Source organism: Stegodyphus dumicola, chromosome 1 (assembly GCF_044657685.1).
Source record: "Stegodyphus dumicola isolate Sdum_Otavi_A_Nest chromosome 1, ASM4465768v1".
Taxonomy (NCBI): Eukaryota; Metazoa; Arthropoda; class Arachnida; order Araneae; family Eresidae; genus Stegodyphus; species Stegodyphus dumicola.
In genome coordinates this window covers 134298122-134317148 of record NC_140768.1, presented here as the reverse complement: position 1 = coordinate 134317148, position 19027 = coordinate 134298122, and the positions used below count along the sequence as shown (strand labels likewise).

The window sequence follows — 19027 nt, the reverse complement described above, 5'->3', positions numbered from 1 at the left end:
TTTGCAACAAATATTTTTCATCTTTATTGAGAATAAAATATTTGTTTAAGTAATATAATTCATTTTAAAGTTAATGTTTGTACAATATAATTTGAATTATTAAATGCATTTTTAATGATTTTTATACATAAAATTGAGTATCTTCAGAAAAACTAAAAAACCCTGAATTTTTTAAACAATTATGTACAGCTGTCTTAGAGTTGCCAATAAGCAATATGACAACTGAATTGTTATTATACCTAAAAAAGAATGAATTAAAAAGTGCAGGATAATTCATCTCCTAAGTCCAATATTTTAGTTTTTTGCAAATGGCAATTGATTTTAAAATATATAAATGGAAATGCTTTAGAATTTAGACCAGCTTTGGATTCTGTATTAAACTAATAAATAAGCTTCTTGGTTAAAACTAAACTCTCTCTCTCTCTCTCTCTTTTTTTTTTTTTTTTATTAGAGAGATGGATTATTTGGATGATATTTGTATTGCATATATGTGCTGCTATGATTTTTTTTTGTGTTTTAATACTGAATTCATTTTGCATTTAATGACAAGACAATATAAAGGAATAAAATTTGAAAAATAAACAATCAAGTAACAATCAAGCATTCTCTTACAAAGTAAATATTCAAGTATAATATGTTTGATAACTCTAATTTTATTCTAATGTGAACATTTTGTGTTTTGATGTTTGTAGTTTTATCTGCATTCACTAAATTTTAGCTTTTCATGTTTTAATGGACTCTATACTGAAGTGCATATAAAAATGTATAACATTTTGACATACTAAAATATCATCTTTTAATGAAATAGTTGTGTCTAATGTAGATATATTTATTAGGACTGGAAATCCTTCTTTTGAGCTTCATTTAAGTTTCTATATACTGATAGATATATTATTATTAGTGCATATATTCAAAGTAATGTACACTCATTAATATTACTTTAATAAATAGGCCTTTTTTTTTTTTTTTTTTTTTTTTTTTGTATGTGTTTTGTGTTCTTTAACATAACTTAGGTTTTACTAAATTAGTTTTAGAATTAATTTCTTAATGCATTTCTGAAACTTAATGTGTGTATTTTTAATACATACTTCACAGCTTTTCTTAGCATTTGATTTTTTCTATGCATCATCTCTCATTCAAGGGTAGCATAACTTTCTAAGATTTCTAAGATTCTTTTTCTGGGTCAGAATTGCATGCCTTAGCTGTTCAATAATATTAACTATATTGATTTCATCAAATTTTATTTCTTTTTAATTCTTATCAATAAATAAAATTACTTTGTGGTATTGTAAGAAATTTTATCAATTTTTTAACTTCAGGCTGTTGAGACACAAATGGCTTTGAAAGCAAAGCAGGTCACAGAGTTGGAAAACCAAGCACAATACTTAGAACAAATGGTACCAGAAAAAACTGATGAAATTGAATTTAAAAAGGCCTATGTTGAAGAGAGGTAGGATTTTTTTACTTATCATTAAAGGTCTAAATGATTTTAAAGAAATGCTATGGTCACTATTGTAGTGTTTACTTATTCAAATGCTTACAAATTAAGTACATAAATATGTTTTTTTTTTTTTTTTTTTTTTTTTTTTTTTTTTTTTTTTTTTTTTTGATGGCCTACAACTTTGGAGAGTAACTGTATAACGTTTTTACATATAAACTATGTAACTTTTATACATTTTACAGTATGTAACCTTTTTCAATGAAACAGTATCACGTATTTCTTTAACTCTTTTTTTCATTTTTTTATTTTTACAAATTAATATGATATTATATGCATACCCTTTGTTAAATAGAAGAAATATATATTTCTTTTATTTAATAAAGGATTTTTATGTAGCAAATAATTTTAATGTATATACAATTAACTTTATGTAGAAATTTTTTTTTAATTTTTAAAATACACATAGAAATGTCATACATTTAATGTTGCAATTTTTAAAATTTTAAAGCTTTTTTAATATTACTGTCTTAAGCAAAGGATCAGACTATGTAAAACTCATGTTCTTCATTTAGTTTATTAATAATACATATGTTATGTAGTATGTTAGTAATATTAGTCTATTAGTAATACACTAGTTATAATATGCAAATAATTATAGCTTTTTATAATAAGTTTAATTAAATATGGAACACTGTAGAAAAATAAAGAACTTTTAAAATTATGAAGAAGCTTGAGTAAAAACATTCTGGTAAAAAAACTAGTTGTAACACTTTTATTAAAATTAATTAAACACTTATTTTGTTAAAAATTAATACTGTAAAGTATTCAATTAAATACTATTAAAGTATAAATCAAATAAATTAAGTATAAAGTAAATACTATTAAAATAAATGAAAAGAATACATCTTTAAATGATGCAATCATATAAACATTAATATTCTTTTTTAAAGGACCAAATAATGAAATTTTTCAGTTACACAAATAGGTTAGCAATATCTACAGTTTTTCTGTATTGAAAGCAGCTAGAAAAATTATGGGGGCTTTTTCATTTTTTTTTCCATTATATATAAAGCATGTTAGTATTATTTTATATTCCTTGAGTAACATACGGTTTTGGTGAGCAACATGGAAAACATTGTTCATTTATCTTTAACATTTGCAGATACAAAATCCAATAAATTTATCGATTTTCGCATTTGAACAAATTTTATCTTATAATTTTTCAACTTATAGGAATGAAAGTTAATGAAAAAAAATAACTATATAAAATGGGAGAGAAAATCTAGTTAGGAATAAATATTTTGAAATTTTAACTGTAATTACATTATTTTGTATAATATTGTCTTAAATATAATGTTAAGGAAATATATTTAGATTCAAACGTTTGCAAGCTCCCTTGACAGAACGCAAAAAGCAGTTGATGAAGAAGAAAGAGGCCTATCAGTTTTGCCGAGATACAGAAGATGAAAAATTGTGGATTCAAGAAAAGATGCCTTTAGCTACATCATCTGAATATGGTAATAGTCTTTTTGGTGTCCAGATGCTAAAGAAGAAAAATCAAGTATGCATTTTTTAAGTTTTATATTCAAAATATAGTTAAGGCTTTTAACTAAAAACAGTTATAAGTTCAATTTTATGTTGATTTTTAATTTTGCGTCACTTAACCCTCTGACCAGCATGGGATTTCACTAAGAAAGCCCAAATTTCCAAAAACTGCCATGTGAAAAAGCTATTTTCTTGATTTTAATGCTAAAATATCCCTGCCAAAATATTTATACCTGTATTTTTGCACTTTTCATATATTGTCCTAATTTTTTGACATATTTCAAGATGCACACACACACACACACACACACACACATACATATATATATACGCGCTTACAGATAATCACAAAAAGTATTCTCGGCTGTAGCCCTGTTGGTTAGAAGGTTACGTTTGTTAAGGCAGTATAAAAGTCATGGTAGTTCTATTAATTATTATAATAGATATTCATCAAGTGCAGCTAGAATACAAAATATATAAATAGATGTAAACTTTCCTTCATAAAATTTTGATTTTGCAAATGCATTTGCCCCATCAATAGCCAAGTGGTTAAGATCGCTAGATGCTTTTAGTTCAGCTTCCTTAGGTTCATGGTTTTCCCCATGTGTAAGGTGAATATAAACCTGTTTCCCTCATAAAATCCTCCATGAAGGCATTCCCCCTCTTATTCAGATAGGTGTTGTGGCTTTGCCAAATTCAGTAAGCTCAATTTTTCTAACCTCAGATGCAATTACTCTAAAATTAAGCAAAATTCAGACTTAAATTGTTGTTGATTTTATTGAATGTTTGTGTGCATTTTGAGGAGCAATCTGCTATAGTGGTGGTAGTGCCTCTTAAGAAAAAAAAGATATAGTGGGATACTCTCTTCTTGAAAATTAGTTACATTTTTTAGAAAAGATGTAAATGATCAATGATCAGCAAGTATATTTACCTAATTGATTGAGTGTCAGAGGTCTCTGAGGGTTTAAAGAAGCCCAAAGAATAGCATGTAAATAGCTGTGTTACTTGGCTGAATTAATCCAGTTTTGAAAAATGAAACCAACTTTCATATTGTGTATACATATATGCACTCTTTCACTAAACTAATGACTGGTTAAACCATGCTTTATTCTTTCATTTCCTAAATGGTAAAAGTTTAAGGAATGATATAGATGATGAATACCTAAGTTGATCTAGTCACACTGGTCTTGGAGGATGCAAGAGAGTTAAAAAAAAATAGCTTATAAATGCTTGTGAAACAATTATGTGACCTTTATGGATTAATCTAGCTTGAAAGTGTGAATCCAGGAATCCAAGTCTTTGTTAAACCATACTTATTCTTCTGTTTCTCTGTGGTACAACTGATAAGCTTCTGAATAGTTCTGTATCTTGCTATCAATTATGGGAACATGATCTACCAAAAATGCTTTTACTCCCCCCCCCCATGAAGAAATAATCTTCGTGCCGAAATGGACAGAAATTTTCATTAAATTTATTGCATTATAAGCTGATTCATTTAGATTATGTCAAGTAATACAGGTAGATGCACATTTGTTTAATAATGTCGATTAATTACCTAATAATACAATGTATTGCATTTACCTGTTTCATATAATTTTATTTCTGTCTTTGCTTTTTACTTTCTTCACATCTTCCTTGTATGACGTAAAGGAAGTATTGTAAGCGTGAAAAATTTCAGGTATCGTATTTTAACTGAAATATCCGTTTAGACAATTCCTGAATCCATTTTGATGATTTTTTTTGTGTGATGTCTGTATATACAGACAGAATAAAGGACACTTTTCTCCAAAACGGAATTGTAAGATGGATTTAAAAGGGACTTTTTTGTGACGTCTATACGTAGGTATGTATGTAGGTATGTATTCATCTCGCATAACTGAAAAATGAGTAGTTTGAGAACTTTGAAATTTTGTGTATGTGACTGCTACAATATCTAACTTTGCATCTCCTGTTTTTTATTATAATAACCAGTACCAAAAATATATCTATATACACGTATGTGGGTGTATACATACATACATACATACAAAATACACACATACATACATACATACAAAATACATACATACATATAAACAAAATGTATGCACATTTTTTAATTATTTTAACATGTATATACGTAAAAAATGTGCTTTTTTACATATATACATGTTTGTTAAAATTTAAATTTGTGTAAATTAATTAAATTTGTATTTAAATTAAATTTATTTAAATTCAATTTATTCTTATGAAACAATACATACATATATATATATAAAGTACAAAGTCCATAATCCGGACTCATCGGGACTTTGGCGATTCCGGATTAGCGGTTTTTCCGGATTATAGATCATCAATTTAAATCTGGTAAGATGGCATGCAGAAATTATACAATTAAAAATATGAAACCGTAATTTATGAAATAAAGAGCAATTATAATCTAAAGGGTATCAAAATTTACAAAAAAAAAAAAAAAAAAAAAAGAAGCTTAATATTTGTTTACTTTATTAAACATTTCTTTCAATGCAAGTTGTTTAAGTTGCTTCGTTTTTTTGTGCTAATACTTTCTATTTTGTTCTCTCTTCTATAAACAGACATAATTTCTTGTTCAGTTACAATGTTTCACTGTTCAAATCATGTAATTGCTGTGTCGAGAATACCGACTAACTTGTCAATCGCAATTTTTTCGTTTTTAATAACCTCTCTGTCACTTTCTTCACTATCGGAAGCGTGCATGTGTAAACACTTTACTGGCTTTGCGTGCATGCGTAAGTTTGTGGCTTTGAGGTCCGGATTATAGATCATTCTGGATAATGGACATCCGGATTACGGACGTTGTACTGTATATACATCCCCACGCAAATCATTACCATGCCTTTAATTTCACCATCGTTGGTCATAGTCATATTCTTCCAATTACAGAAGTATTTTGAATGATGAAAAGATTCATTTTTGTCAGTGTTAAATTTAAGAAAAATTAATATTCCACAAATAACGAAATCTAATTACATACAGTCAAAAGTCGTTAATTCGGACACCCATAATCCGAAATGATCTGCAATCCGGACCTCAAAGCTACAAACTTTCTGTGCATGCATCGCGTTGACGCATGCGCGTAAGACCTTTACGGCTGCGAATGTGCGTGTGCGCGTGTGCAAAATATGTTTACGAATGCACATTTAATGCATAACGGACGGTATAAGCTAAGCTAAAATTATCTAATTCAGTTAATGTTGCAGATTGCGTTGTTCCTTAATCTTCGAATTGAATTCGACTTATAATATTTTGCAGACTGTTAGAGCAATTTTATAAAAGTAAGCTTGAACTTTCGATTATGTCAAATAGAATTTCTGATATATATTTACTAGTATGTAGAGGATCTACAAAGCGAAAGTATGTTTCGAAGTGCATTAAACAAACAGTGGAATTGCTGCAAAAAATGGATAAAGGCATATCCCTTGTTTATCTAAACTTTAAGGTTTGTTTATCTAAACTTTGTTTATCTTTAATGCCGCGGCGCACAATGAATTGGAAGTTGATCTTTCAGCACTATCCTTACATTCAGGGCAGATGTTTTTATTTTATTTGGCTTATTATTCCTTACTAAATGTAGTATTTCATCTCGGTGTACTCCGTCTTTGATATGATTTAAATCAAATTCCTCATCATTATAATTCGCTTCCGATAGCGAAGAAAGTGACAGAGGTTATTGAAAACGAAAAAATTTCGATTGACAAATTAGTCTGTATTCTTGACACAGCAATTATAGGACTTGAACTGCAGAACTTAATGACTTAGAGCACTTGTCAACTTGTAAATGAACAAGAAATTATGTCTGTTTAAAGAATTAAAGAGAATGTATTATCACATAAAAAATGAAGCAACTTAAACAACTTACATTGAAAGAAATGTTTAATAAAGTAAACAAATAAATATTAAGCTTTTTTTTTTTTTTTTTTTTTTTTGTAAATTTTGATACCCTTTAGATCATAATTGTTCTTTATTTCATAAATTACGGTTTCATATTTTTAATTTTATATTTCTGCATGCCGTCTTAGCAGATTTAAACTGATGATCTATAATCCGGAAAAATCGATAATCCGAAATCGCCGAAGTCCCGATGAGTCCGGATTAACAACTTTTGACTGTATATAACATTTTATATGTGTAGTTACTATAACAATGAATGTCTAACAATATTTAATATAATTTATTGTTGTAGATATCAAACAATGTTTAATATATGTTTATTGCTGTTCTAAAAATATTTAATAGGCTGTGCAAGGAAGTCATGTGGTGACCACATCAGATTTATTTTTTCATTTTAGTCACTTCAAACTGAAATAGACAACCACGAGCCAAGAATAGTATATGTTTGTGATAATGGAAATAAACTAATTAGTGAAAACCATGAAGATTCTGCAAAATTTAAGCGTCTTATTTCCGAACTTCAATGTTTGTGGTTGGAATTGAAGAGTGCTCTGCAGTACCGCCGTATTAAATTAGAAGAATCAGAAAAAGCACAACAGGTAATGATATCGGTAAATTAGAGGAATTATAGTAGATTAAAAATTGCTCTTAGAATATATATTTTTAATATTAAATTTTTTACTTTGAAATATTTTGTTTTCATTTTTATCTGTATTAGTTATTTAAATTTAATTTGTTTTGCTGTTAGAAAGTATTGCTATCAATGCAGAACTTCTAACCTTTATTTGATTATAATTTTTTTGGGCTTTATATTAGGCAGTTAATTATTAAAATGTCCAGTAAAGATATGGAACAAGAATAATTACAAAAGATACTTTTTGAGAAAATTTACCAACTGTATACAGTGTATATGTATAGGTATAAATGATGTGTTGCATTTTTGTTAATGAGTGTCGCATAATTAGATCTACCATTATCCTGACTTGTGGTAGTGAAAGTAGGGGAATTAAATGCTAGGTTGTAGCTCAAAATAAGACAATAATTTACTCTCTTTCATTGCAGGAAACTGCTCTTGGGTTTTTGAATAGCTTTTTAATGACTGAAACAATCATTCTGTTTATGATAAAGAGACAGGTTACAAGAAAGAATCACATTATTCGTGTATGGTATTAAGATCTGAATGCTTAATTTAGAGAGATCCTAACAAACTAGTCTTATTATGTCAGCCTTATGGCTTGTAACTTCTTTCTCTGATACTAGCAGTAGCCCATGCTATTGCTTCATAGAGTATACTTAATTTGATGTGTATGATTTCTTGATATATCTGTTAGTTTCAGTATTTATTTGTTAATTGAGAAAAAATACTTATTATGAAATATTAGCTTTGCAGATGATCTGTTAAAGTTGCTTATTGAATTTAGATTTGCACTTAAAACACTTCATCAGTGAGTTGCAATACAGGATAAGTGTTAGAGATTGAATGCCAGAAACTGGTTCAAATACAACCAAATCTTCTTCATAACAGTTGTCTACTTTATTTTATATTGTAGGAAAATTTATATCGATGAAATTATATGAAGAAAAACTGGGATAATCACTCAATGCAACTGTTAATTGGAGTAATTATGTCTGAAAATTTGTGTCTCATATCGAAAAAAAAAAAAAAAAAGTCGGGGAGGGGAAGACAGCTACTTGATGCATCATGGAAACAAAAGGGAGTCTGTTTCTTATAAATTATTCTTTTTTATTATATTATATTTTATGGTCAAAACCAGAGCCAGATAAAGGGCAATTGGAGCGATTGGGCCCAATCGGGCCCCGCGTTACCATCAAAATGAACAAAAAAAATTTTCGAAATTTAAAGCAAATTGCTTTTGATGATAATGGATAAATTATGAATTATTCAAATAATTAAAAATATATGCATTTTAAGTTCGCATTGCTGGATGAGATTTATTAATGTGTTTATTATTATATAATATATACTTTATAATATAGAAAACTGATACCCTTAAATGTTCATGTCAAATATATTGAATTTAATCGGGATAGTCTTATTTTAGAGAGATTTTGCACTACGTACATGAACTACTATGCAGGTATATGCATGCGCAACCATACCAGCCATTTGTGGATGTATAGCTAGTATCAACTGTTAATTGTTTCTTGCATTTGTAGTTCGCTATTCTTCTAATCGTTATAATTATTAGAGTCATATTTTTAAAATTAAAAGCGAAGCAGAATCTCTGGGAAATGCAATGAAAGACTATAAATTTTTAGTATCACTGGTTTTTTGGTACAATTTACTGTTTCAAGTCAATTATGTTAGCAAGGAACTTCAAAGTGAATCTGTAGACATATCCATTGCACTTCCTTCATTTGAAAAACTTTTAAAATGGTTAAGTAACTACAGAAATACTGTATTCGAACAAATTTTAGTTCAGGCAAAAACTCTTGCTGAAGATTTGGAAGTATCAACAGAATTTCGAAATAAAAGGCTTTGGAAAAGAAAGAAACATTTGAATTATGAAAGTGATGATGAACCTATTGAAGACCTGATAAATGCATACAGGATCTTTTTTTAATGTTGTTTTAGATAAAGCTACAGAATCACTAAAAGATCGTTTTGAACAATTAAAAAATCAACGAATTATTTGGGTTTCTGGGAAAATTTCAAAATATGGAAAAAGAAGTACTTCAAAAACATGCAGCTGAATTATAAATTTCTCTAAGTTAATAGAAAATGATGTACCAAAGGTGAAAAAAGCTGATATAGATGGGAAAATGTCAGTTGAAGAAATGGGAGCTTTGAAATCTATTTTTCCTTCAGAATGTTTTTGAAAATCCATTTAAAATGTTCAAATTTTTATTGGATAACAATAGAGCAATGGCATTTCCAAGCTTGTTTATTGCTCTCCGAATATTCTTAACAATTCCAGTAAGCGTTGCTTCTGAAGAGAGGTCATTTTCCAGGCTAAAATTAATAAAAAACTATCTGAGATCGACAATGAATCAGGATAGATTAAATAGTTTAGCAACAATGTCGATTGAAAGGGAAGATGCAAGGACTATAGATTTTAAAACAATTTTAGAAGAATTTATAGAACAAAAACTTAGAAATATGTAAATTCATGTATTCATATTCGGTGATGTAAATTTATATTCAATAAGTGTTTTTGCATTTTGAACATTTTTATTTTTTAATTTATGTAAAAGTTGACCTGTCTGATGATCCATGACATTTGATATATTTATATATATATATACTGAATTTGAATTTTATTTAAATATTTAATATATAGAGAGGGCACCGCAAAAAAAAAAAAAAAAAAATATCCAATTGGGCCCCACACATTTTTGATCCGGGCCTGGTCAGAACAGTATCTTTGAGCTGTAAAGATAGAAAAGCAAAGGTTTTTAAAAAATTTAAAAAAGTCAAAATTTACTTTTATGAGTGTGCAGATAATCATAAAGTGCCACATTTTTGAAGCCATTAAAAATATATAATATTGTCTTGTACTATTCTGTTAAATGCTTGTTGTTAAATTGTTATTATTCACTGAAACTATTATGGCAACTGCAGTATTACTTAATGTCTTCTGCATTTCTAAGGGACAAATAATAATTTTTGTTGTTATTTATGAGAAATTCTAAAACAAGCTAACAATAAGAGAAAATCAAAACTAAAGAATATTTGCAATTATAAAATTAAGGATTCAATTAACTATATAAACAAAATGTAAGTTCTGTAAATAGCTGCATTAGTGGTTTTGTATTGGCAGAAAACTGTGTACCTTAATTGAATTCATGATATCTTAACTGGATAATGATAATGCAATCTGAAATGCAAAACTGTATGTTTAGCAACCTATGGATTTATGACTGTGTTGACAACTGAACAACTGTATTTTTTGGTATTCAGAAATCAAGCATTTTACATTTACTAGTATTCGAAAGTGAGTTACTATATAAAAAATATTTTAAACTTGGTTGCCCTAAAAGAAATAATTAAGGAATATAAAGTATTATGGCCATTGTTAAAATTTAAATAGAAGCACTTTTCCTTAATGTAGGATAAAAAGTTTTATGAAGAAGTTATTTAGACTAACCATATAGATAATTTTTTTAGTATAAATTATGTGTTCACTAACATTAATTTGATTAGCATAAATTATGTTTGCTCTACTTGACTAATTTTGATTAGTCTAAACTATGTTTCACATATACATGCATTCACATACATTTCACCATTTCCCTAATTTATGCTTTTACATTGCTTTTTATTATGCATTTGTTGTTGCATTTATTTCTATTTAAAATTTAAAAAAAGTCTGTAGTTGATTCTGAAACATTTTGTATTTATGCGTGTTTTTATTTCAGTATTTCTTCGATGCATCTGAAGCAGAATCTTGGATGAGTGAACAAGAGCTCTATATGATGTCAGAAGACAAGGGCAAGGATGAAATAAGTGCCCAAAACTTGATGAAGAAACATGCTAGTTACGAAAATGAAATTGACAATTACCATGAAACTGTTATGCAACTTGGAGACATAGCCAAACAATTAGTTGCTACTAAGCATCCTAAAAGGTATTTATTTTATTTTTCAGGAATATGTTAAGCTTTGGATAAACTGCACTATTTTATAGGCTATTCTTATTTAAAATTTACTAGGTGTAGCATAGTTTTTCTAAATAAGGCTAAATTACTTGCCATGTCAATTATTATTTTGAAAAATAATACAATGTGGTAATGATTTATTGTTTTTCAAAGGGCTAAATGGAAGAAGGAACAATGAATGAGGGAAAATGATTAAACCATGAAACAGCTATACATTACAAATAAATAACATATTATAAATAAATAATATTTATTACATTCAGCATGAGTACGTTAAATTAAAAAGTTACTTTTTAGAAAGAAGTTATACTCAGTCTGTTACTTCTTGGTGAGATATTTCCTGCATTGAAAATGCTATTTTATTAGACTTAAAATGTTTTTGAAATCTGTGTACTTCTTTACACATTTAAAGAAAAAAAAAAAAAAACTTTTAATAAAGCTTTGAAAGTTTTGGTGACAGTCAGAATCTCATGTTCATTTTTATCATATTTTCTTTTATCTCCATGCTCCTTGTAGACTCAAACGAAAATCCAATCTCGAAAGCCCTGAAAACTAACAGAAATTAAACATATTTTAACTTTCAACAAAACAACACCTGGAAACTAACAATAACAGCATAGACACAGAATTGAGTACTAAATGTGAGAAGTTACTATTTTACCATGTTGTCAGCTCTATATTCCAAAGAGAAGGTTATACAAATAGTTATAATTTTTTATTTAAAATTTTTTGTCAAATGAATTGTGTGAAAAATACTGGGCTGTTAATATGGTTTGCCAATAATTTATGCTGTAATATGATAGTTACTGGAGGAATAGATGAGTAACTATCATATTACAGCATAAATTATTAGCAAACCAGAGTTAAAAAGTGTTATTTCTATAGAGTTTTGGGATTAGAAATGGCAAGCATACAGGCAAGACAATGATTATTGCAGGAATAATAAATCAAGATTCTACTATATGTAATTTATAAAAGAATAAAATATAATAATATAACCTGTTTTCTTATATCTTCATCATTTTTCTTTAAGTTTTTTATGTCATTGGCAAAGATTACATATTTTTACACAATTGTATTTTAGATTGCTAATTTTAGCTTTATATTTCTAATAACCTAAATCATTTATTAGAATAAATGACCCAAATCATTTATTAGAATAAACAGTAGTAATTTAAAGAAAAGAAAAATTTGAATTATTTTTTGCTTCTGTATATCTACTCATTTAATTCCTAAAGTTTATTAGTGCTTATGATTCACATAATTTGTGTGTTGCATTATATATGCTAAGATGCTTTATGTTGTTATTAGCTATGAATATATGAATTCTAAGAAATGTCTAAAATTCACTTCTAAGCCAAGGAATTTGTTTTTCTTTTTTCGTTTTTCTTGCTTTTTTGGGAGGGAAGTTGATGGGGGAATTAACGGCTAGTAAGTGGTGAACTTTAATTAATTTGTTTTTGATATTTTGAAAATTTTTATTCAAGTCATGAAAGTGATTACATTTTAAATTTATCCCTCTTTTTGTGTTATTAAAAATACCGTCATTTTCATTATATATGTACACTGAAAGCCTGATTGTCTGTTCTTCAGCTAACTAGAAAGCTTAAGTAACTGGAATATTTTAGAATTTTAGGGGAAAAAATATTCCCACAAAAATTTTAGTAAATGTGAGATGTGTAATGCTATTAGAGAGTTCTCGATACTATTAACATGTATGTATCATTGTCAGCTAAGGATAAGCATGATGTCCCAACACAATCATAAGAAATTTGTTTTAATTAATTATGTAATTAATGTAAATTCAATTAATTCTCAATAAACTGATTTAATTTGCATTTTCTGGATAGTTGAGGATTTAATTTCTGCATTTTCTGGATAGTTGAGATTTAATGTACAAGGCAACTAAAAATGTTCTTTTGGTTTTGATGTCTCACTTGATAAACTACTCACAAAGAAGAAACTATTATGCCAGAAAAGTAATGAAGAGTTAGTCTAACTATTGACCTAGACTAATATGGACACATGCAATGTACACAGCTCATCCAATGTTGAAAAGAAATGACGTTATGGAAGCAGCTCGTTAACAGTTGTTTGCTGTATGACTTTTTACTGAGCCTTTTTAGCAGCCAGTCATATATGGACCAAGTCATTGAATATGTCAGACATATGGGGAGAATACCATGAAAAAATGAACTGCCCACCATTAGTTCCAGAAATTCAAATCAGGAGATCTAAGCCTTTAAGATGAACCTTGTAGTCCAGTGACTACAAGTGTTGGATAACAAGGCCCTGCTGGCAGGCAATAGAGGAAGACAACAGTGAAGTATGTGGTAAACTTGCTGAAAACCCATCACACTGATGGCAACTAACAAGTGACAGTTTGTTTGTCATTGCTATCTAGACACCACAACATACTCATATTTGGTCCAGTGATCATGAGTGACAAAAGGTGAGTACAGTGTGATACTCCCAAGCACACCAGACATTGGTTGTCACCATGTGACCCTATGTCTCATACCTCAGGACCACTTGTGCACCCATGCAAGTGCATGCTCTGTGTCTAATGAGCTAGTCACCAAATGGTGAATTATGAGCTACTTCTACCAGGCCACAATATCACAGCATTGCAATGAGTGCAACATCTGCTGCAGCAGAAGGAAGTGTTAATTAATCAAGAAGGTATGCTGTACTTCCACAACAATATAAGTTCACTCATGCTTCTTCCATTAGGCCACATCATCGTTGAAGCCATGTACTCGCAGCATCTTCAACAAGAACAACTGAAGAAGCCAGTTTTAGTTAATTGCAAGGGCATGCTGTATGCCCATAACAATACAAGCTCACAATGTGGCAAGAAAACCAAGGATTCCATTCTGCAATTTGGCTGGTAGATACTGTTCTTTGGATCTAGCCCTAAAAAATTGCTAGCTGTTTCATTTCTGGACAACAACCTACTTGGGAAAGGCATGCACCTAAGACCCCTGAGTTTTATCACTAGGACATTGCACAACTGCAAGAATGTTGTCAGAGAGTGCTAGATGTCAGTGGAGATTACTTAACAACCCGATACTGAGTACTATGTGCTATCTGAGAATCGTAAGTGACCAAAATGTTTTCGGTTACCTTGGTTTTTTTATGGAAGGAAATCAATAAACTTATTTATCTTGAAATTTTGCTATTGATGTATGTTAAAGTAAAAAAAAAAAAAAAAAATTCTGAAAAGTTTTTTATTATTTATTTTGAACAGTGATGAGATTATTTTGAGGCAAGCTCAGCTAGATAAGTTGTATAGTGGACTGAAAGATCTTGCATTGGAAAAGCGTAAGAAACTGGAGGAGGCTTTGCAGTTGTTTGGTCTCAACAGAGAAGTTGATGATCTGATGCAGTGGATAGCAGAGAAAGAAGTAATAGCTGGATCTCAAGAACTGGGGCAAGATTATGATCATGTTACTGTGAGTGATTTTTATTTTGCAGACAAATTTCTGTATAAAATTATTTTTATTACTTTTAATTAATCTATCACATTGGCCTGGTAATAAGGGCCATAACACAAAGAAAACCTTGCATTTAAAATACTTTAGAAAGAAAGAAAGAGCAGAATTATGTATTTATTAGAAGGCTCAGATTTCTAAGCTGATATCAAGTTCAAGAATATAATTTCAAAATTTTATATATTCAAGGTGTTTTAATAGAAAAGCAAGTAAACAGAATAAGTACTGTGGCTTGAACTAAGTTACTTTCTTTTAATGTTAATATTCAGCGATAAGTATTGAATTAAATTTTGGACTGATGAGTACCAAAAGCCTTGATGGGCACGAAAATTGTTGAATTTAATTTTAGTAAAAAAAAAAGGGAAGAGGTCTGTAAATTAACTTCCACAGCGATTGGCAACAGTAATTATCAACTACAGATGACCAGTTATCAAATGCTTTGGCAGGCATGGATCTCAGTTTAATTTTATTTAAAAAATATTTATCTAAATTTTCTGAATTTGCCTTACAGTTATGAACTATGTGTTGATTGCCAGTGATGGCCAACCTGTCAGCCACTGATGATCTGCACTGGTATACTTCAAATTCCTTTTATTTAAAAATTTAGCTAAATTCATTGCACTTTTTCATGTCAGTCATCCAATGACTGATCAACAGTGACCTTAGCCTCTTGGTCAACCATGACCAGTTGACATGCTTTGATTTAATTTTAATCAAAATATTTATCTGAATTTATTGTATTCCACACATTGGTAAACACATGACCATCACCTAGTAGGTTTTGGCGACCAATTGGTGTTCTTTAATTTAATTTTTAGAGTAAAAATGTTTTAGAAAAGTTCTTCCATGATTTAAGTGATAACAAATGTGCTTAGCAAACTTATGCCAAAATTTTTTGGTCTGTCACATTTTATTTTGTTGAGCTTTAGCAAGTGATGCCATTATGTAAATGATAATGTATTTATCTTCCATGTGCCTTGTTCTTAACTAGTTCTAAGAATTTTGCTGTTTGGTAAACTTAAGATCTTTAATTCATGTATTGAATTTAATCACTCTGTAACTGCTTTATAAACTGAAAAATTAAAATCAATAAAAGAATTTCTTAATAGTTTAAGTATCTATTTTATCATTGTATCTAAACGGGTATAGAAGTGCAATAACATATGTTGTTATAATTAATAAAAACTATTATTGATGCTATTATACAGTTAGTACAGAATTTTTTTTTTCATTTTTTAAATAATAAGCTTTGCTTTTCAAAATGGGTATAGTTTTCAATAGGTATTTTTTGAAAAAAAAAATCATCTCATGCTTAAGTCAATGTAATAAAAGATAAAATAATTTTGGGCTTTTGCAAGATGCTAAAAATTAAATAGAGGTTCTAAATTCTGATACAAACTTCAAGGAACATATATATTTTATTGTTTGAAATTTATATAAGATATATTTTACTTCCTTCCTTGATTATTCAAACAGATTTAGAAGTTTGAAGGTACTCTTCTGTTACTGATACTGGATTAAGAAATGTATCTATGTAAACATATATGTATGTGTGTGTGTGTGTGTCTGTCTGTCTGTGTGTGTGTGTGTGTCTGTCTGTCTGTCTGCATGTATGTATGTATGCATGCATGCATACATATGCATACATACATATGCATGCATATGTATGTATATGCATGCATATGTATGTATGCGTATGTATGTATGCATGTATGTATGTATGTATGCATGCATGTATGTATATATGTATGTATGCATGCATGCATGCGAATTCAGTCTCGATAACGGAAGAGTAGCAGTTTGAATTTGTAGCAGTCTGCTCTATATTATATGGCAAGTGACAATACTTTAATATTTCATGAAGCATACTTCATTCCTTCCATTTTGCCAATTTTTTTTTTTTTTTTTTTTTTTTCTCCTGAATAAGAGTGATCTGTGTCTCATTATTCTGAAAACTGATAGAGTTTTGTTCAAAACTTACATCAAAATAAGGTTGCTTCTTGGACGAATAAGTAAATATCTTGACCTGCTGAACAGGTGGGAGATGTCTGTAGTATGTTTTTCAGGCAAGATTATAATTTCACTTGACATCCTTAACGGTAGTTATTTTATATAATGTAATTATCTTTTTTTGTTGCATATTACTGATATTTCTCTTCTATAATAACTAGATTTTATTGGATTATTTTAGATGCTTCGAGCTCGATTCAAAGACTTTGCAAAGGAAACAGAATCGATTGGTCGAGAGCGAGTATCTAAAGTGAATTTCCATGCAGATAAATTAATAACTGCACACCATGCAGACAGTGCTACTATTGCTGAATGGAAAGACATGCTTAATGAAGCTTGGGCTGACCTGCTTGAACTCATACAAACTAGAACACAAATGCTTAATGCTTCTTGGAAACTGTACAGATTTTTCTATGATTGTGCAGATGTGTTAAGCCGAATTGCGGTCAGTACTAAAAGCCTTATTTATGAGATATTTTTTAATTTGCATTAAAATTACAAATTTTATGTAATTGTTTAAATTTGAATCATACATAAATATATAGAAGTAATTTTTATGATTTTATCCAGCAATATGAAATTAGTACGTTTTAATTAGTGTCAAAATTTAAATTGCTATGCTGCTATTAATTATTGTGGAAAATTTTTTAATTTAAAATGATTTTGACAATTTTTTGTTTGTACTAATATGGAAGTTACTGTGTGATATGTTACATAATCAGTATGTTACATTTCAACAGGAAAAACAAAATTCTATGCCTTATGAACTTGGTCGAGATGCTGTTAGTGTTTCCAGTCTGCAGAGAAAGCACATCGGTTTTGAACATGACCTTCAAACTTTAGGATCAGCAGTGAGTTCTAAAAATCATTCCCCCTTTTTTGTGTGCATGTATTTTGAATTATTATTCTCATTACTGGTACTTTTTATCGATTTTTTTTTTTTTTTTTTTTTAGAAATAATGCTCTGTCAAAAGTTACTTTTGAATAGCTAACACAAAGTATTAGTTACATAAACAGTATACAGTTTTTCTGAAATACAAAATTTATCTTCTATTTGCATCACCTAATGCTAATTATTATTTTAGATTTATACATTTTCAAACAACTATCTAGAAGTTCTTTTGGTTATATTGATTTAAAACTCTGATTGGGTTGAATTATTTAATTATGACAAAACACCTTAGGCTTTCAGTTTTTAAATAACTTTTCAGGGTGTGAAATGTTTAAGAAACTCAATAACATTTCTTCATTAAAGATACCTTTCAAAATTCAAGGTAATTTCTGTTGTCATTAGAAAGCAAAGTGTAACTGTACTTTCAGAAGAGAAATATTTCTGTTCTGTAATTTGAAATGCATGGTGTTAAATTTCTAAGTGTAAAATAAGCAACATTCTTAATCCGAAAGGGTAAAGCATCATTGTTACTTCTGTATGGAAAGAAAACTCCTGATGAATAGCTGAAAAATGTACATACTGTTTCTAATGCTTCTAAAATTAAATCATTGGTAATAGGAGAAAATCTGCAGATTCAGAAATCAATTTTAAAGTCTTTAAATACATCTTTAGCAATAATAAATAAAATTTTAGGCCAAGATTTAAATTTTGGAAAATTCAAAAAACATAATGTTCCCCAGATTTTCTGAGGCAAACCTGGTGAACTCACTCGATGCAGAACAGTTTGTAAAACCTGTAGGAACACTATTTATCAAGAGATAACTAGAAATATATTCAGACTCTCGATGAAGCATGGATTTACTTAAATGACTCCAACAAAAAGAAATAATAAATGACTGCAAGTCTATTTATTATCAAAAATGAAGAGAACACAATGCATAAACCTGGTTCTGTCAATGCAAAGAAAGTTTCAGTAACGAATTTATGATTGTCACAGGATTCTATTATAATAGGAAATTAAAAATAAGAAGAGTGGGAAAATGTGTTAAAATCAACCTAATGTACTGTCAAGAGAAAGTTTACATCTGAGATTTGCAGAAGAAATTTAATTTCTTTT

General features: G+C 28.9%; 1 protein-coding gene across 7 annotated transcripts in view; it reads left to right on the top strand.

The window, feature by feature from the left end:
- The window catches only part of LOC118202130 (spectrin beta chain-like), a 291298-nt gene that overhangs the window by 207417 nt on the left and 64854 nt on the right, over positions 1–19027 (top strand). For all 7 annotated transcript variants that reach the window (XR_015042215.1, XM_085820903.1, XM_085820914.1 and 4 more), the window contains 7 exons: positions 1320–1450; positions 2816–3002; positions 7294–7494; positions 11276–11484; positions 14765–14969; positions 17200–17463; positions 17759–17869. Coding sequence is in view for 6 of the 7 variants with exons in the window: in XM_085820903.1 (XP_085677029.1) it covers positions 1320–1450; positions 2816–3002; positions 7294–7494; positions 11276–11484; positions 14765–14969; positions 17200–17463; positions 17759–17869 (1308 nt within the window). In the remaining variant the exon portion in view is untranslated. The remainder of the gene's footprint in view (positions 1–1319; positions 1451–2815; positions 3003–7293; positions 7495–11275; positions 11485–14764; positions 14970–17199; positions 17464–17758; positions 17870–19027) is intronic.